This window comes from Rhinopithecus roxellana, chromosome 13 (assembly GCF_007565055.1).
Source record: "Rhinopithecus roxellana isolate Shanxi Qingling chromosome 13, ASM756505v1, whole genome shotgun sequence".
Classification (NCBI taxonomy): Eukaryota; Metazoa; Chordata; class Mammalia; order Primates; family Cercopithecidae; genus Rhinopithecus; species Rhinopithecus roxellana.
The window spans coordinates 8,004,865-8,025,466 of record NC_044561.1 but is presented as its reverse complement, the minus strand read 5'-3'; the positions used below and the strand labels follow the sequence as shown (position 1 = coordinate 8,025,466).

The 20,602-nt window shown below is 45.3% G+C and overlaps 1 pseudogene and 2 gene segments (V, D, J or C); all 3 read left to right on the top strand.

Moving 5' to 3' along the window:
• The first annotated feature begins 6,625 nt into the window (after window positions 1-6,625).
• On the top strand, window positions 6,626-7,370 carry LOC104660427 (annotated as a pseudogene).
• A 4,626-nt stretch (window positions 7,371-11,996) lies between these two features.
• On the top strand, window positions 11,997-12,704 carry LOC115892740. The segment is given in 2 exon segments: window positions 11,997-12,123; window positions 12,234-12,704. Coding segments are annotated over 2 exon segments (598 nt in total).
• Window positions 12,705-18,242: 5,538 nt separating this feature from the next.
• LOC104660428 lies at window positions 18,243-20,211 on the top strand. The segment is given in 2 exon segments: window positions 18,243-18,359; window positions 18,497-20,211. Coding segments are annotated over 2 exon segments (372 nt in total).
• The last annotated feature ends 391 nt before the right edge of the window (window positions 20,212-20,602 follow it).

Sequence of the window (20,602 nt, the reverse complement as noted above, 5' to 3'; positions counted from 1 at the left end):
GAGGTTGTTTATAATATTTTCTGATGGTAGTTTGTATTTCTGTGGGGTCGATGGTGATATCTCCTTTATCATTTTTTATTGCGGTGATATCCCCTTTTTCATTTTTTGTTGCGTCTATTTGATTCTCCTCTCTTTTCTTCTTTATTAGTCTTGCTAGCATCTATCAATTTTGTCGATATTTCAAGAAACCAGCTCCTGGATTCATTGATTTTTTGGAGAGTTTTTTGTGTGTCTATCTCCTTCAGTTCTTCTCTGATCTTAGTTATTTCTTGCTTTCTGCTAGCTTTTGAATGTGTTTGCTCTTGCTTCTCTAGTTCTTTTAATTGTGATGCTGGGCGTCAATTTAGATCTTTCCTGCTTTTCTTTGTGGGCATTTAGTGCTATAAATTTCCCTCTACACGCCTGCTTTAAGTGTGTCCCAGAGATTCTGGTATGTTGTATCTTTGTGCTCATTGGTTTCAAAGAACATCTTTATTTCTGCCTTCATTTATATGCAAACAAACTAGAAAACCTAGAAGAAATGGATAATTTCCTGGACACTTACACTCTCCCAAGACTAAACCAGGAAGAAATCGAATCCCTGAATAGACCAATAGCAGGATCTGAAACTGAGGCAATAATTAATAGCCCACCAACCAAAAAAAGTCCAGGACCAGATGGATTCACAGCCAAATTCTACCAGAGGTAAAAGGAGGAGCCGGTACCATTCCTTCTGAAACTATTTCAATCAACAAAAAAAGAGGGAATCATCCCTAACTCATTTTATGAGGCCAACATCATCCTGATACCAAAGCCTGGCAGAGACACAACAAATAAACAGAATTTTAGACCAATATCCCTGATGAACATCGATGCAAAAATCCTCAATAAAATACTAGCAAACCAAATCCAGCAGCACATTAAAAAGCTTATCCACCATGATCAAGCGGGCTTCATCCCTGGGATGCAAGGCTGGTTCAATATATGCAAATCAATAAACATAATCCAGCATATAAACAGAACCAAAGACAAAAACCACATGATTATCTCAATAGATGCAGAAAAGGCCTTTGACAAAATTCAACAGCCCTTCAAGCTAAAAACTGTCAATAAATTCGGTATTGATGGAATGTATCTCAAAATAATAAGAGTTATTTATGACAAACCCACAGCCAGTATCATACTGAATGGGCAAAAATTGGAAGCATTCCCTTTGAAAACTGGCACAAGACAGGGATGCCCTCTCTCACCACTCGTATTCAACATAGTGTTGGAAGTTCTGGCTAGGGCAATCAGGCAAGAGAAAGAAATGAAGCGTATTCAGTTAGGAAAAGAAGAAGTCAAATTGTCCCTGTTTGCAGACGATGTGATTGTATATTTAGAAAACCCCATCATCTCAGCCCAAAATCTCCTTAAGCTGATAGGCATCTTCAGCAAAGTCACAGGATACAAAATCAATGTGCAAAAATCACAAGCATTCTTATACGCCAGTAACAGACAAACAGAGCACCAAATAATGAATGAACTCCCATTCACAATAGCTTCAAAGAGAATAAAATACCTAGGAATCCAACTTACAAGGGATGTAAAGGACCTCTTCAAGGAGAACTACAAACCACTGCTCAGTGAAATAAAAGAGGACACAAACAAATGGAAGAACATACTATACTCATGGATAGGAAGAATATGTGAAAATGGCCATACTGCCCAAGGTAATTTATAGATTCAATGCCATCCTCATTAACCTACCAATGACTTTCTTCACATAATTGGAAAAAACTGCTTTAAAGTTCATATGGAACCAAAAAAGAGCCCACATTACCAAGACAATCCTAAGCCAAAAGAACAAAGTTGGACGCATCACGTTACCCGACTTCAAACTATACTACAGGGCTACAGTAACCAAAACAGCATGATACTGGTACCAAAACAGAGATATAGACCAATGGAACAGAGCAGAGTCCTCAGAAATAATACCACACATCTACAGCCATCTGATCTTTGACAAACCTGACAGAAACAAGAAATGGGGAAAGGATTCCCTATTTAATAAATGGTGCTGGGAAAATTGGCTAGCCATAAGTAGAAAGCTGAAACTGGATCCTTTCCTTACTGCTTATATGAAAATTAATTCAAGATGGATTAGAGACTTAAATGTTAGACCTAAAGCCATAAAAACCCTAGAAGAAAACCTAGGCAATACCATTCAGGACATAGGCAAGGGCAAGGACTTCATGTCTAAAACACCAAAAGCAACGGCAACAAAAGCCAAAATTGACAAATGGGATCTAATTAAACTAAAGAGCTTCTGAACAGCAAAAGACACTACCATCAGAGTCAACAGGCAACCTACAGAATGGGAGAAAATTTTTGCAATCTACTCATCTGACAAAGGGCTAATATCCAGAACCTATAAAGAACTCAATCAAATTTACAAGAAAAAAACAAACAACCCCATCAAAAAGTGGGCAAAGGATATGAACAGACATTTCTCAAAAGAAGACATTCATACAGCCAACAGATACATGAAAGAATGCTCATCATCACTCACCATCAGAGAAACACAAATCAAAACCACAATGAGATACCATCTCACACCAGTTAGAATGGCAATCATTAAAAAATCAGGAAACAACAGGTGCTGGAGAGGATGTGGAGAAATAGGAACACTTTTACACTGTTGGTGGGATTGTAAACTAGTTCAACCATTGTGGAAAACAGTGTGGCGATTCCTCAAGGATCTAGAACTAGAAATACCATTTGACCCAGCCATCCCATTACCGGGGATATACCCAAAGGATTATGTCATGCTGCTATAAAGACACATGCACACGTATGTTTATTGCGGCACTATTCACAATAGCAAAGAGTTGGAATCAACCCAAATGTCCATCAGTGACAGACTGGATTAAGAAAATGTGGCACATATACATCATGGAATACTATGCAGCCATAAAAAAGGATGAGTTCGTGTCCTTTGTAGAGACATGGATGCAGCTGGAAACCATCATTCTCAGCAAACTATCACCAGAACAGGAAACCAAATACCGCATCTTCTCACTCATAGGTGGGAATTGAACAATGAGATCACTTGGACACAGGAAGGGGGAGCATCACACACCGGGTCGTATTGTGGGGAGGGCGGAGGGGAGAGGGATAGCATTAGGAGATATACTTAATGTAAATGACGAGTTAATGGGTGCACCACACCAGCGTGGCACAGGTATACATATGTAACAAACCTGTGCATTGTGCACATGTACCCTACAACTTAAAGTATAATAATAAAAAAAAAAACTCAGTACTTATAGTCCACCAGGATAGAACCTGTGAAGGAAATTTTCTGTGTTGAAGATACACTGTCTTTTAGAATAATAGCAACATAGCTATGAATTTGTGTTCTCATCTCACAATCTACAAATTAATATTACCCCATTTATATGAAATATCTAGAAAAATACCTGTACATTTTGACATTCCCATCTACCACCACCCATCCATTCTCCCCTAAAGTGGAATCCCTCTGCCCACATTCTGCTCCTCTCCACACATCTACCTGCTGACAAGTGACTCCTCCCTGTCTTCCTTTCCAGTGCCCCAGCAGATTGGACTCAATAGGGGAACAAGCTCTTGGACTTGGGGAACAAAGATGCATCTTCTTGGTCTTCTGAGGACTTGCCCTGGATCACAATCCCTCTATTCCTGGGAGTCCACTTTTGCTGGATCCTGTTATTCATCTCTGTGTTACTCCATCTAGGTCTACTCTGTGGGCTTCCCTCCATCTTCACCTGAACCCCAGGAATCTTCAAGTCATGCCAATATTTCCTCAGTTCTCTTGAAGAGTCTTGTTTTCTCTTCCCCTGAGATCCCACCAAGTCATCCCTTCTGAGACCCCTGAGTGCAGCAGGGGCATCTCTGCTCTCTTTGCTTCAATTATGAAAGAGGAGAATGGGAGGTCCTCTTTACCACTCCTACCCCGGTATTGTCAGTAGGGTCAGCTTCATGAGGCAGGGATGAGGCTGTCTAGATCAACATGGCATTCCCAACATTGAGCTCTGTGCCCAGCACAAGGTAGGTGCTCAGTAACTATTTGAGAAAAACCTGCATTTCATCACACTGGCCTCATTATACTGAACACAGCATGGGGCTGAACTGGGAGAGGCAGTGGTAGAAATGCTCCTCCCTCTGCTTTCAGGCTAAGAACTGACAGGACATCCACCAGGGAGAGCATCCCTTGGCAGAAAGGGGGCCATGGGCAGCATTGTCCTGTATGGGAGACACTGCTCAGCCTGGAGGAAGCTCTGTTCATGAAGTTGGGGGAAAAAGATAAACAAAATTCACCGTGAACGTCTATGCATCATCACAGAGGAGGCGATGACAAGAAAATACGAAGTGCAACCCCAGTTGCAATTCCTTTCTACTTTAAAAGAAATAAAATTTAATATGCCTGGTGTGTTAATGTAAATACAACAAACATTTTTCAAAAACTATAAAAGTATTTAAAGTAACATGGCTTACAATAAATAGGAACGTTTCAAATAATGACACCCTTGAAATGCAATCCTAAAATGCCGCATACACTTTATTTCAGTTACATATCTGGGCTGGTTTGATTTAAATGTTTGTATTAAATATCACTATTTCATTGTGGATTTTTGCTTGTTTGTTCATTTGTTGTTTTTGAGATGGAGTCTTGCTCTGTCATGCAGGCTGGAGTGCAGTGGCACAATCTCGACTCACTGCGGCCTCCAACACCCAGGTTCAAGTGATTGTCCTGTCTCAGCCTCTTATGCAGCTGGGAACACAGGCACGCACCACCATGCCTGGTTAATTTTTGTGGTTTTAGTAGAAATGGGGTTTCTTTCTTTCTCTTGAGATGCAGTCTCCCTCTGTTGTCAGGTTGAAGTGCAGTGGTGTGATCTTGGCTCACTGCAACCTCCGTCTCCCGGGTTCAAGTGATTGTCCTGCTTCAGCCTCCCAAGTAGCTGGGACTACAGGTGCACTCCACCACACCCAGCTAATTTGGTATTTTTAATTGAGATGGAGTTTCAGTTTCACCATGTTATCCAGGATAGTCTTGATCTCTTGACCTTGTGGTCTGTCCCCCTTGGCCTCCCAAAATGCTGGGATTACAGGCATGAGCCAATGTGCCCGGCCCAAGGTAGGGTTTCATCATGTTGACAAGGCTGGTCTCAAACTCCTGGCCTCAAGTGACCTACTCACTTGGCCTCCTCGAGTGCTGGGATTACAGGTGTGAGGCACCATGCCCTGCCTTGTCCATTGTTTAAATGGTGCATTTAAAACCTCGTGGTACTACAACTGCCTGGTGACAGATTCATGAGAGTAAATAACTATCCTGCTGTTCTCCAACCACATGGGATTCCACAAAGATTTGTTGAGTCCAAAGGGTATCATGCCGGAACTCCTGCAGTCACATATACAATCTGTCTCATTTTTCACTTTCATAAATAGGGTTACCTTTTTCTTCAGTTTATTGTTTTTAATGTATCATATTCTAGATGTCATCACACATCAAAAATAAGTAATTTCTATCATCTTTAAGACATGCCCAAAACACTCATTACTGAATTTGAACCATATTATTTCTAAACATCCCAGTTGGAATGGATGATCCTAAAAGCTACCACGTGTCAGGCTCACCTGAGTACAGACTCCGGTCAAAACAAGTTAGAGTTTTAATTCTTCCCATCTTCCAATACTGAGCATATTTGCTTTTTTGCTCATAAGCAAAACACTGCAAAGTCATTTGCCAGGATCTCCTGCAGACTGGCATTCAGTGATGGAGAACAGACTCCTAGGTGAGATCTCTGGTCACAGAACCCAGATGACTGTGACTGCAAGTCTGTAAAGGAAGAGACAGAACAAAGATTTACCAGCATAACCCTCTGAGAGTGTACCCCGGGCATCCTGGAGGGAAGAGCTCCCTATCTACCCAGCACTGCAGAATCCACAGAGGCAGGAGAGCTCTGGCCACCAGGGAGGAGCGACACGAGAGCAGAGGACCCGGTGTCTCCACAGGTGAGGAAATGAGTCCATGGGGCTGGTCAGGGCTCTCGATTTCATTCTGACATGAGAGGACTTTGTGTAGTCACCACCTGAGTCCTATACAGTGAACAGCCAGGGAGCCATGGACAGATTCACCCCCTCAGGAACCCAGTAGAATTTGAAGTCTGCCTTGAGGTCATGAAAAAAAGACTCAGGGAGCTGCCTGGCCTGGCCCTGATGGAGAGGGCGGTGGACAGAACAACAGGGAGGGAGGGGTATCTCTGAGAGGCTCTGGTCACTTTGTCATACAATGGTGGTGTACAGTGTCACAAAATGGACACAAGGGGGGGCCAGCGTACCATTCCTGAGAAGACTGGGCGTATGGGAGCAGGACCAGCCACCTGTCCTGCTTGGTACCGTATGCTTAGGGCTCATAGATGTGGACTCTCCACCCCCTGGGACCACACGGCCCCACCCCTGCCACTCCCTGACATTCTCAGGCAGAAGAGCTTGACCCAGGGCCCAGGGTGGGATCAGAAAGCTGGAGGGTCTGATTTGCGTGTATGGACCCTCCTTCTCTCAGAGTATAAAGAGGGGAAAGCAGAGATCTGGGGAAGCTCTGCTTCAGCTGTGAGCACAGAAGGCAGGACTCGAGACAATCTTCATCATGACCTGGTCCCCTCTCCTCCTCACCCTTCTCATTCACTGCACAGGTGCCCAGACACAGGGTCAGGGGAGGGGTCCTGGAAGCCCATGAGGCCCTGCTTTCTCCTTCTCTGTCTAGACCAAGAACTACCATGTCTGTGTCTCTCTTGCTTCCAGGGTCCTGGGCCCAGTGTGTGCTGACTCAGCCGCCCTCAGTGTCTGCGGCCCCAGGACAGAGGGTCACCATCTCCTGCTCTGGAAGCAGCTTCAACTTCAGGAGGTATTATGTATCCTGGTACCAGCAGCTCCCAGGAGCAGCCCCCAAACTCCTCATCTATGATGTTAATAAGCGAACCTCAGGGGTCCCTGAACTGATTCTCTGGCTCCCAGTCTGGCACCTCAGCCACCCTGAGCATCAGTGGACTCCGGCCTGAGGACGAGGCCAATTATTACTGCTTAGCATGGATAACAGCCTGAGTGCTCACGGCCAATGGGGACTGAGACAAGAACCCCCTTCCTCCTCTGCCAGGAGAGTGAGTGCCTGCAGCTGCTGCTCAGGCCTGACCTGCAGCTTCTGCTGCTGTGGCTTCCCTCATGGGCCTAGGGGCAGCCAAGGCCCTCCTAGGAGTGGAGGCTCCACCACATTTTTCCTCAGAGTCAGGAACAGGGACTCCAGGATTCAGAACATCCTGTTCCTGCAGCTTGGGACACAGGGTTCCTCCACCGAAATCCTGTGCTGAGGTGGCAGATCCAGCTGTGCCTTCATAGACCTTCCTGTGCCTGCCCATGCTGTGGGGAGGGGGTGAGGAGGTGTGGGCCTTTGAGCTTCACTAGAGACCAGAGGGTGACGATGTGCTCCCCGAGACCTGGACTCCTTCCTTAACCCTCCTCCTATCACTCTCCTCACTGTAGCTATGGCCAGGTGAGGGCTTAAGGCTACTTGAGGACCTTGCTCAGCCCAGGTATTGTTTCCATCACCTCTCAGTACCCCAATGAGGAGAAGAAAGAGTTAGAAATCAGAAGCCTACCCAAGGCTCCCCTCTCTCCTCTCTCCCAGCCTCCCCCTGGCTTCCTCCTTCCATAGAATTACAGAGGAGGCAGCCACAGAAAACAAGGGGAGGTCCAGTAATTATATTAGGCGGCAGAGCCAGGTGGTCCCACCAGATGGTGGAAGGAGGTAGAAGAGGTTTCTGGGACCAGAAAATAGTGAGGACCCTCTTACTAAAGTGAGGAGGGGTGGCATAAACTGAGGTTCAGATGGTGGACCAGATATCCTGAGCCATCAACTCATTTTTTCTTGTGTTGCAATTTGGAAAAGAATAGGCTAAAAAAATGCCTTTGAAGAGATTATTTTCCTTAGATAAGAATTCTTAGAGGACCGTTGTCCGCTCAGGCATTGAGGGGAGGCTGAGTCTCACTCTCAGATCAAAGAAATTGGGGGCTTTCAAGGAAATTGGTTAGGACTGAAGTTCCCAGATTCTGACATCTAAGACTTACGTCCTCGTAGCAGGGCCCAGTACTGATACCAAAATAGATGAAGGCTTACAGATAAATCTAGAGTGTTCTAGCTGACACCAACTTGTGGAAAAGACAATCAAGTAAAAATATTGATGCAGTAAGACAGCATCGCACAGTGAGGAGAGGAGAGCTTGGGTGGGAGAGGGTAGAGGAGCCATTAGAGGGTTGGACAAAGAGGACACAGGATCTGAGGTAAGAGTGTGAAGACAATTCCAGATGCTTCAGAGAAGATAGAAAAGGAGGTTGGAAGTGTGAAGGCCATGGGACCAGCTGAGGTCACTAGGAGAGAGTGGTGAGATTCAGTACTGGTTTCTGGGGAGGAGGGACTGAAACCTGGGTCAGGTGAGAGGCTCAAGGCCGGCCTTAGTCTTTGACTGGGGCACAATAATCACATAGCTTGGTGGGGGGTGGGGTCCTTCAAGTTCAAGGGGGCTGCAGGAAGCCTTGAGCTTATCATCACAATGAAAACTTAGACAAAAGCTCCCCAGCCTTGTTCAAATGTGTCACATGACTTTTTCCTCTCTACATGGCAAACGGGAGAGGAAAACGTATCTCTGAGATATATGACATGTCAACTCTCCATAACCTCTCCTGTCCCTGGCTGACTTCCTTTTTGGAAACAAAATGGCTCCCCAGTTTAGCATATGCCATCCTCAGTAAAAAAGTTCCAGAATGAGAAACATCTGCCCTCCCTGAACAACTGGTCCGGAATCTCGGCCTTAAGGACAACCAGAGAAAATTATTCATGCCGTCTCCTATGACAGCATCACGGTGAACAGAGAGCATATCTTATGGGTTTGGGCCACACACTGCCTGTCCCTAATATTACAGCTGGGGACTCTTACATGCTGAACTCAGGCCTGGAAAATCTGGGGTCCAGACACGACAGGAAAAGGCAAAAGCAGGAGCTCTGCCTAAGTAGCCCCACTGTGTGAATCACTCTACTCTCCACCCTCATCTTTAGCTCATAATGGGTATTGTCTTGTGAAAACTGAGAGCTGGGCCGGGACACAGGCAAGAGAGTCTCTGTCTCAAAAAACTCCATCATGGGATCCCTGACCTTTGTGATATTCCTTTCACAGATTAATTCCATGCCAAGACACATCCATGCCCATCAAGGAGGCATTGATAGGAGAATTAGGCAGCCTCAGGAGAGACGGAAAGCAGATAAACATCCTCATGTTGGCCTCCAAAGCCCAGAGGGAAAAAAGGGGAGAACAGTAGTAGTTCAAGAAGCCACACTAGAGGCCACTGATCACTATCACCTCGGCACCTCTCCTCCATCTGTCCCTCTTTCAAGTGAGGACCAGACTCAGGGGACAGCACCTGCACCTCTCCCTCTGTCCCCGCACTGCACAGGGTGCCTCCTTCTGCTCTCATCTCAAGGTGCTGCTCTGCCAGGTTAGCCATGTCACTGCTGAGAGTCTTCCCTCAGTCCTGGTTTCAGGGTCTGGGGTCAATGGCAACCTGGCTTTTACTCAGCTGTGACCCTGCCCCTTCTAAAGCCGATTAAACTATAAAAGCCATAACTGAGCTCTCCTACTTTACCCAAACTTTAGATTCTTCTTCTCAGTGTCCTTCTAGAAAGTGCTGTCTATACCCAATAATATCATATTATTTCCTCAGGTCTAGAGCCATTTCATTTCCAAAATTCTATACTCACACTTATGTTCTCATTTCCTGTCATGGCTCATTTTCCACGAGGCAGCTAATGATGCCAACCATGTATCTACAGCCCATGGTCACAAAAAAGAGAGATGGGAGTGTTCTTAAATAAATAGAGGGTTAGCAAAGAAAAGTTTCACTACCTCAGGAATTCCTCCAAGATCTAAGAAAATTAATTCCAGAGCTTCAAGAGTTTACTCCTCAGAAACGACAGCGTGAATACATCAGGTAGTGAATGTTCTTGGTCTTCTCAATGAAGAACCTCTGATAGGTCCAGAGTATATGTTTCAAAAAGGTAATTGCATAATTTTCAGAAAGATGTATTATTAAATTACATCAACAATTTTAATTGGAATGCGTATTTCTGGAAAAAAAAAAAGCTGTATGACGGTAAAAAGAAAAAAAATGTAAAAAAAACCTTTTAAAAACACAGTGCTTATAGTCCACCAGGATAGCACCTATGGAGCAAATTTTCTTTGCTGAAGATGCACTGTGTTTTTGAATAATAGCAATATAACATTGAATATGTCTTCTTTCACCGCAATCTAAAAATTAACACGATCCCATTTGTATGAAATATCCAGAAATATACCTGTACATGTGGACATTCCCATCTCATACCTCCCATCCAGGCTCTCCCAAAGTAGAATCTCCTCTTTTTCTGCTCATGTTCTCCCCATCTCCATGCCTCTCCTACTGACACGTGGCTCCTCCCTGCCTTCCTCTCCAGTAGCCCCAGCAGATCAGGCCCAAGCAGTGAACAAGCTCCTGAACTTGGGGAATAAAAGTACATCTTCTTGGATTTCTGAGGACTTGCCCTGCCAGGGTGTCTTTCTTAATCACAGTCGCTCCTTCCTGAGAGTCCACTTCTCCTAGATCCTGTTATCTATCTAATGTTATTCATTTGTATCTACTTCATGGACTTCTGTACATCTTCACCTGAACCCCAGGAATCTTCAGGTCATGCCCACATTCCCTTCATTCTCCTATAGTCCCTTCTTCCATCTTCCCCTAGGATGCCACCTAGTCGAGATCTCTTCTCAGACCCTGGAGTGCAGCAGGAACTTCTCTGGTCTCTGCCCCAGGGATTAAGGGGGTGGAAGATGGGACTCCTGTGTCCCCTCCTATGCCTGTGTTTTCATCAGGGCAGCTGCACAAGGTAGGGATTAGGCTGTCTAGATCAACATGGCATTTCCAGCTCTGCGCTCTATGCCCAGCACAAGATACGTGCTCAGTAACTATTTGACAGAGACCTACCTCTTATCACATGGGCCACATTATACTGGTCCCAGGATGGGGCTGAACTGGGAGAGGTAGCTGTGGACCTGCTCCTCACTCTGCCCTCACCCTAAGAGCTGATGGGGCATCCACCAGGAAGAGCATTCCTGGGCAAGGAGGGGGTCATGGGCAGCCTTGTACTGTATGTGAGGCACAGCTCAGCCCGGTCACAAGATCCAGATGACGATGACTGCAATTCTGGGGAAGTCGAGAACAAAGATTGACCAGAATAACCCTCTGGGAATGTGCTCTGGGCATCCTAGAGGGAAGAGCTTCCCTCCTCCTCAGCCCTGCAGGAGCCACAGAGGAAGGAGAGCTCTGGCCGCCAGGGAGGAGCCACATGAGAGGACACGGTGTCCCCACACGTGGGAAAGTGAGTCCATGAAAGTCGGTCCCTAGTGTGGGTTTGATTCTGACGTATGAGGACATTGTGTAGTCACCACCTGAGTCTTTTATAATAAACAGTGAGAGCGCCACAGACAGATTCACTTCTAAGGAAGTCAGTAAAGTGGGAAAACTGCCCTGAGATCACAGGGAGAAGTCACAAACACCACCTGGCCTAGCCCTGAGAGGAGGCAGTGGACAGAAGAGGGGGGAGGCAGCGGTGTCTCTAGAGGCTCTGGTCACCTCCTCATACAAGGGTTTGTCTTGGTCTGGACACCAGGGGGAGCTTGGGGACCATTCCTGAGAAGAGTGGGGTTATCAGAGCAGAACCAGCCACCTGCCTTGCCTGGTGTCCTCTGCTCAGGGCTCACAGTTGCATCCTCCCCACCCACTGGGACCACACAGCCCCGCCCCTGCCACCCCCTGACATCCTCAGGCATAGGGGCCTGACCCAGGGCCCAGGGTGGGATTAGAAAGCTGGGGGTCTGATTTGCATGTATGGACCCTCCTACTCTCAGAGTATGAAGAGGGGCAGGGAGAGATTTGGGGAAACTCTGCTTCAGCTGTGGGCACAGGAGGCAGCACTCAGGACAGTCTCCAGCATGGCCTGGTCTCCTCTCCTCCTCACTCTCCTCGCTCACTGCACAGGTGACTGGATACAGGTACAGGGGAGGGGCCCTGGGAAGTCCATGAATGATTGGTTTCTCCTCTGGTCTCTAGAAGCAGAATCATGATGACTGTGTCTCTCCCACTTCCAGGCTCCTGGGCCCAGTCTGTGCTGATGCAGCCGCCCTCAGTGTCTGGGGCGCCCGGGCAGAGGGTCACCATCTCCTGCACTGGGAGCAGCTCCAACATCGGGGCAGGGTTATGATGTGCAGTGGTACCAGCAGCTCCCAGGAACAGCCCCCAAACTCCTCATCTATGACAATAATAAGCGACCCTCAGGGGTTTCTGACCGATTCTCTGGCTCCAAGTCTGGTACCTCAGCCTCCCTGGCCATCACTGGACTCCAGTCTGAGGATGAGGCTGATTATTACTGCCAGTCCTATGACAGCAGCCTGAGTGCTCGTACAGTGCTCCAGGCCCGGGGGAAACTGAGACAAGAACCCCCTTCCTCCTCTACCAGGAGGGTGAGCACTCAGCTAATGCTGCTCAGGCGTGGCCTGTGGCTTCTGCTGCTGCAGCTTCCCCCATGGTCCAGGGGTATCCAGGGCCCTGCTTCAGAGTAGAGGCTTCTCTTTTTTTCTGTTCTGAGAACGATGCACAGCAGCTCCTTCCTAGGAACAGGGCCTCCAGGCAACAGAACACCCAGCTCTTTGTACCTTGGGGCACAGGGTCTCCGGACTGAAGTCCTGGGCTGAGGTGATAGGTCCAGCTGTGTCATTACAGACCTAACTCTGATGCAGAACCTGTGTCTCCATCATCCTCATTTCCTGATTTCTAGAAGTTCCCAGACTGTTGGCTTTCTGTCTCTGCTTCTCAGGGTGAATCCCTTGGCTTCTTTCCTCACCAGCCTATTCTTTTTAATAAAACCCTTTCCAAGGAGGAATAATGTACATATGATGAAACACATATATTTATAATACGCCATTACACCCATGTTGGCATGTTTCTGGGTCCCCCTTACTGATGCTGGGTCTAGGGGCTTAACTACAAAGACAGAGCTCTCTAAGAAAGGTACACTCAAGTGAGCAAGTCAGTTAGCATGAAATAGATGTGATATAATTCCCAGTGAATGATGCCTACTCACTTCTCTAATCATTCTTTCTATTATTCTTCAAGTCTGCAGATTCAGGGCCTTCCCAGGGTTTGCTTCAGGCTGAGCTCCGGACAAGTGATCTCATGTCTTGTCACACCCAGATGCATGGGGCTACTCAGTCCCCACACAGAGGGGCTTCAGCCACAGGTGCATAAGTAACATGTGAGAGACGGAAGGACCTCAGCCTGGCTCTGCCTATGTCCAGTGAGAGACCAACTTCGGGTTCATTTCATGCTGGTGGCTGGTGAGCTGAGAGCAGAGGAGAGACCAAGCCTTAGAGTGCAGGGCTTTCAGGAAAGAAATTGGGAACGTGGAAATGGGCCACACTCTTGAGTGAGGAAGAAGCAGGCAGCTCTGGGCACAGCCCTGCATTCCTGGTGACTTCCCCTTCATCAAGCTGGGCTCCCTGCTCTGATGTCTGTCAGGGAATCTGCTTCAGCAAGGTCAAGATCCCAGGACTTTACTACAAATAGCAGTAGAAATGAAGGAAACAATGTTAAGTGCAGTCAGAGAGAGAGGTCAGGTTACCTAGAAAGGGAAGCCCATTACACTAACAGTGGATCTCTCTGCAGAAACCCTACAAGCCAGAAGAGAGTGGTGGCTGATATTCAACATTCTTAAAGAAAAGAATTTCCAACCCAGGATTTTATATCCAGCCAGACTAAGCTTCATAAGTGAAGGAGAAATAAACTCCTTTACAGATCAGCAAATGCTGAGGGATTTTGTCACTGCCAGGCTGCCTTACAAGAGCTCATAAAGGAAGCACTAAACATGAAAAAGAAAAACTGGTACTAGCCACTGCAAAAACACACCAAAATATGAAGACCAATGATGCTATGATGAAACTGCATCAAGTAATGTGCAAAATAACCAGTTAGCATCATGATGACAGGATAAAATTCCCACATAATAATATTGGTTTTAAATGTAAATGTGCTAAATGTCCCAATTAAAAGACACAGACTGCCAAATTGGATAGAGTCAAGATCTACTGGTGTGGTATATTCAGGAGACCCATCTCACATGTGAAGAAATACATAGGCCCAAAATAAAGGAATAGAGGAATATTTACAAAGCAAATGGAAAGCAAAAAAAAAAAAAAGCAGGGGTTGCAGTCCTAGTCTCTGATAAAACAGACTTTAAAACAACAAAGATCAAAACAGACAAAGAAGGGCATTATGTAATGGTAAAGGGATCAATGCAAAAAGAAGAACTAACTATGCTAAATATATATGCACCCAATGCAGGAGCACCCAGCTTCATAAAACAAGTTCTTAGAGACCTACAAAGAGACTTAGACTCCTAGACAATAATAGGGGGAGTCTTTAACACCCTAATATCAATATTAGACAGATCAATGAGACAGAAAATTAACTAGGATATCCCATCCTTAGAAAACACCATCTTCTCAGCTCAAAAACTCCTTAAGCAGATAAGTAACTTCAGCAAAGTCTCAGGATACAAAATCAATGTGCAAAAATCAGAAGCATTCCTACACACCAGAAATAGACAAGCAGAGAGCCAAATCATGAGTGAACTCTCATTCACAATTGCTACAAAGAAAATAAAATGCCTAGGAGTACAACTTACAAGGGACTTGAAGGACTTCTTCAATAAGAACTACAAACCACTGCTGAAAGAAATGAGAGAACACAAACGAATGAAAAGACATTCCATTCTCATGGATAGGAAGAATCAGTATCATGAAAATGGCCATATTGCCCAAAGTAATTTATAGATTCAATACTATTCCCATCAAGACAATACTGACTTTTTTGGCAGAATATAAAAAAACTACTTTATTTCATATGGAACCAAAAAAGAGCCCACATAACCAAGACAATCCTAAGTAAAAAGAACAAAGCTGGAGACATCACACTACCTGACTTCAAACTACACTACCAGGTTATAGTAGCCAAAACAACAGCATCATACTAGTATCAAAACATATATATATATATATGCACACACATATATATGTATATACATGTGTGTATATATATACACACATATATGTGTATACATATATATGTATACATATATATACACATACATACACAAATGGAACAGAACACAGACTTGAGAAATAACACCACACATCTACAACCATCTGATCTTTGACAAACCTTACAAAAAAAAAGCAATGGGGAAAGGATTCCCTATTTAACAAATGGTGCTGGGAAAACTGGTAGCCATAGGTGGCAAACAGAAACTGGACCGTTTCCCTACACCTTATACAAAAATTAACTCAAGATGGATTAAAGACTTAAATGTAAAACCCAAAAGCATAAAAACCCTAGAAGAAAACCTATGCAATACCATTTGGGACATAGGCATGGGCAAATGCTTTATGACTAAAATACCAAAAGTGATGGCAACAAAAGCTAAATTGACAAATGGGATCTAATCAAACTAAAGAGCTCCTGCAGAGTAAAAGAAATAATCATCAGGAGTAAACAGGCAACATACAGAATGGGAGAAAATTTTTGCAAGATACCCATTTGACAAAGGTCTAATATTTAGAATCTACAAGGAACTTAAACAAATTTATGAGAAATAAACAGCCCCATCAAAAAGTGGGTTAAGGATATGAACAAACACTTCTCAAAAGAAGACATTTATGCAGCCAACAAACATGAAAACAGCTCATCATCACTGGTCATTAGAGAAATGCAAATCAAAATCACAATGAGATACCATCTCACGCCAGTTAGAATGGCGATTATTAAACAGTCAGGAAACAATAGATGTCGGTGAGGCTGTGGAGAAATAGGAATGCTTTTACACTGTCGATGGGAGTATAAATTAGTTCAATCATTCTGGAAGACAGTGTGGCGGTTCCTCAAGGATCTAGAACCAGAAATACCATTTGAAACCAGTAATCCCATTACTGAGTATATACCCAAAGGATTATAAATAATTCTACCATAAAGACACATGTACACATATGTTTATTGCAGCACTGTTTACAGTAGCAACGACTTGGAACCAACCCAAATGGCCATCAATGACAGATTACATATAGAAAATGTGGCCTATATACACTACGGAATACTACAGTGCCATAAAAAAGAATGAGTTCATGTTTTTTTGCAGGATGTAGACAAAGCTGGAAGCCATCATTCTCAGCAAAGTAACACTGGAACAGAAAACCACACTCTGCATGTTCTCACTCATAAGTGTGAGTTGAACAATGAGAACACATGGACACAAGGAGGGGAACATCACACACTGGGGTCTGTTGGTGAGTTGGGGGAAAGGGGAGGGAGAGCATTAGGACAAATACCTAATACATGCAGAGCTTAAAACCTAGATGACAGGTTGGTAGGTGCAGCAAACCTATCACATGTATATGTGTCACATGTATACCTCTGTAACAAACCTGCATGTTCTGCAAAGATGTATCCCAGAACTTAAAGTAAAATAATTTAATTAATTAATTAATTAGTTAAATTAAATAAAAAAGTCTCACCAAGAACACTGCTAGAACTTTGAAATACATTTGGTAATATTTCAGAATGCAAAATCAACACATAAAACCATCTGATGGCCAGGTATGATGGCTCATGCCTGTAATCCCAGCACTTTGGGAAGCTGCGGTGAAAGGATTGGTTAGGATCAGGAGTTCAAGACCAGCAACAGATATGAAATGAGACCCTGTATCTCCAAAAAAAAAAAGAAAAAAGAAAAAGAAAAGAACAAAAAGGTGGGAGGGGTATTCTTATATTTCTATACTTAATCAACCAAACAGGAAACAACCAGACAGGACACAACCCACAGCCACAGAAACCTTTCACCTGCTCAAGCAGCATCTCCCAAGAGCCAGCATGGGTGCTGTCTCTGCTCTGCTTCTTCCTGTACTGTGTCCCAGAACCATGAATTCTCCCTCATCTAGTTTCCCAATCCCCCTCTTCTCCACTGGTTACCAGGGGCTAGGGGAGAGGGGAGGGGGAAATAAACATTTTAAGGGTACACATTTTTCACTTGGGATGATGAGAAAGTTATGGAGATTGATAATGGTGATGACTATATCACATTTAATTTTAAAGAGATGGTGTCTTGCTCTGTTGCCCAGGCTGGAGTGCAGTGGTGCTGTGATAGCTCACCGCATCCATGAACTCTTGGGTCTAGGCAAGCCTCCTCCCTCAGACTCCTGAGTAGCTGGGACTACAGGTGCAAGTCACCATGCCAGGCAATTCTATCACATTGTGAATGTACTTAAGACCACTGAATTTTACAGTTAAAAGTGATTTAAAAGGCACATTTTACGTTGTGTATATTTTATGACAATTAAAATTATACTTGTTCAAATGCCAAAATATATACAATATTAGACTCATAAAATTTTTCTTTTCACGCTTATCTATTTATCCTATTCTGACTCATTCTCATAAGTTAAAAAAGCACTCTAATTACTGATCATTACGGACTAAAATTGTCCATAATTCACGTTGAAGCCTTAACCCCCAATGTAACTGTATATGGAGACAGAGACATACAGAGGGTAATTAAGATGAAATGAGATCATAAGGATCAGTATCCTTATAAGAGGAGGAGATTAGGAAACGGACACAGTGAGAAGGTGATCATCTACAAGTGTGGACACATCTTCAGTTTGTTTGGAATAACAGTTGATGGGCTCACCCATTCTAGAATAAAAGTTGGAACAGGTGCCTTGGGCGGGCTCCAGGATTAACTGATCTAGTCATTGCATCCTACTGTGGGACCCCAGAGGGAAAGAAGCACTGTAGAGATTCCTGAGACATTAGCAATGGAGCCTGAGAAGCTTCCAGGACACACACTTGGCCTCCAGGTGAAGCAGGGGCCCAGGGAGACCTTGTGTGAGCCCTGAGTGTGATGCAGCGCCTGGCCACTAGGGGGAGGCAAAGTCCGTGAATCCTAAGGGACCTGCGCTCTTGCTCTCAGCCCTGTGCTTGTTAATCACCAGCCCTGGGAGGGAACCGATTTGCATGGAATGTGATGCCCCTGCCCCCCAGTTCTTCACTGAGGAAATAAGAGGCTTTGGGGGCTCAGGCTCATCTGAGAGACTGAAGAACCCAGCATTGCAGCATCTCCGCCATGGCCTGGGCTCCTCTGCTCCTCACCCTCCTGAGTCTCCTCACAGGTCAGGGTGGGCAGTGGGCTGGGCCCCCAGAGGGATTCCCACCTCCCAGCCCCCAGCTCCCCATCCCTGCTCTTCCTCCTCCAACAGCTCATCAGCCACCCACCAACAGGAGCCCTCACGGGTGTCTGTGTTTCCAGGGTCCCTCTCCCAGCCTGTGCTGACTCAGCCACCTTCTGCATCGGCCTCCCTGGGAGCCTCGGTCACACTCACCTGCACCCTGAGCAGCGGCTACAGTAATTACGCGGTGGATTGGCACCAGCAGAGACCAGGGAAGGGCCCCCAGTTCGTGATGCGAGTGGGCACAGGTGGGATTGTGGGATCCAAGGGGGATGGCATCCCTGATCGCTTCTCAGGCTCGGGCTCAGGCCTGAATCGGTACCTGACCATCAAAAACATCCAGGAAGAGGATGAGAGTGACTACCACTGTGGGGCAGACCACGGCACTGGGAGCAACTTCGTGTAACCCACAGTGACACAGGCAGAGTGGAAGTGAGACAAAAACCTCCCGGCTGATCTGCTCTGTCCACACTTCCTTCCCGCTGGCCTGACTCACAGTTCAGAGGGCTGTCTCCTAACTCTGTGTTTAGTTTTCACCTTCCTAGACATTTTGGAGTTCTAATTCACAGCATATGATTCCTGTGTGTAAATATTTTCTCAAGAACTTTTGAAACATTGAAGTTTGCACATGAACATTTGTGGTTTTTTGCCACTCACCTGTCCCCGATGGGATTTAAATTTCCAGGTTGTAGAGCTGCTCACAGGTGCATTTACAGGGAAATCACTGTGACCAGCTCCCACTACCTTTGTCCATATTCCACATTTGTGAGCTGCCTATACAATGATGGGAACTGACAACTTCCCTGGAGACATAAGGCCTTCACCCTGACTCACAGGGTCACGTAATCAACGTGGACTTCAGCCGTCTCCAATCACCTCCATGTGCACAGAGCTCTCATGGTGCATGTGCTTGGCTGTCCTAGAAAGAAAGAATTGGCACACACCAAAGATGGGAGAATGTGAGCCTGCTCTGTATCTGAGATTCTGGAAGAGGCCCCCACTGCCTTTACAGAATGAATTCCTTCACATGCAGGGAGGGAGCTCTGGTGGAATCACTCTGCAATGCTTCCTGCACTCTGCAGTTGCTCCCTCGAGGACCCTCCTGGGCCCACACTCAGAGCAGCTCCTTCCTCAACCTCCTCTGTCCTCACGTCCCCTCTCAGGTTCCTGAATCAGTAATCAGGTAGGGTCTCATCTAGCCAGAAGGGAGGGAGTGGATTTGCATGAACAGCTTCTTATTTTCCCTGGGGGCAGAAGGAAAAATAGACAAGCCTGGGGAAGCCCAGCCCCATTGTGAGGTCCAGGGGCTGTGCCCACCATGTCTTGTTGCCTGAACTCCTCTCATACCCAATCCTTGGTCAATGAAAATACCTCCCTTTCTACTGCCTCTTAATGCTAACAGAATCATTTTGTCCCCTAAACACAAAGAGCCTTCTGGGTTTCTGGGTGGGATGACAACTAGAGCAGAAGTCCAGCATGCGCGACCCCCTTCCTGGCCCATACATGGCCCTCCTCTTGGTCTAGTCTTTGCTGGTCACTCCCTGAACTCCGAAACATCAGGGAAGTTGAGTTTCTCTTTCTCCTGAGATTGTACTCTTGAGGAGCTCCTGAATTCCCAGGTATAGGGTGACCCCTCCTCATTAAGGACATGGCTCTCAGACTCATCCCTGGTTTACTTCCTCAGGTTTAGGTCTGTGAGTTCTAAACAGTTTCCCTATGTTTCTTTGGTTGATATTTTGGTTGATATTTCCCTTTGTTTCTTTAGGTTGATATTATGTTGGGTAATTATGTTGGTTGATTATGTTGGGTAAATATATTTTTGTAGATATAAACATTATAAACTCTTCCCCCATTAAGCTCTAAATAAATAAACTTGTTTGGGTGCCAATGTACCAATGTTGGTAAAAAGTCCTGACCCTTTGTTTTTTTGCAAGAGCAGAGGAGAATCTGAAAAAGAAGAGAGAGATAGAGAGAAATTCACCTTATAATACTGTTATTTTCATATAAACCCTCCTACTTTAAAAATTTATAAAACTAGACCTATACTGAAAATATTTTCAAATATATCAGATATCAAATATATCTGCATCTGTCACTGTGGAGATGGCTGCTTGCTCTACCACAGAACACAATAATACTCAGCCTCATCTTCAGCCTAGGCACCTGTGATGGTGAGGGCAGCCTTG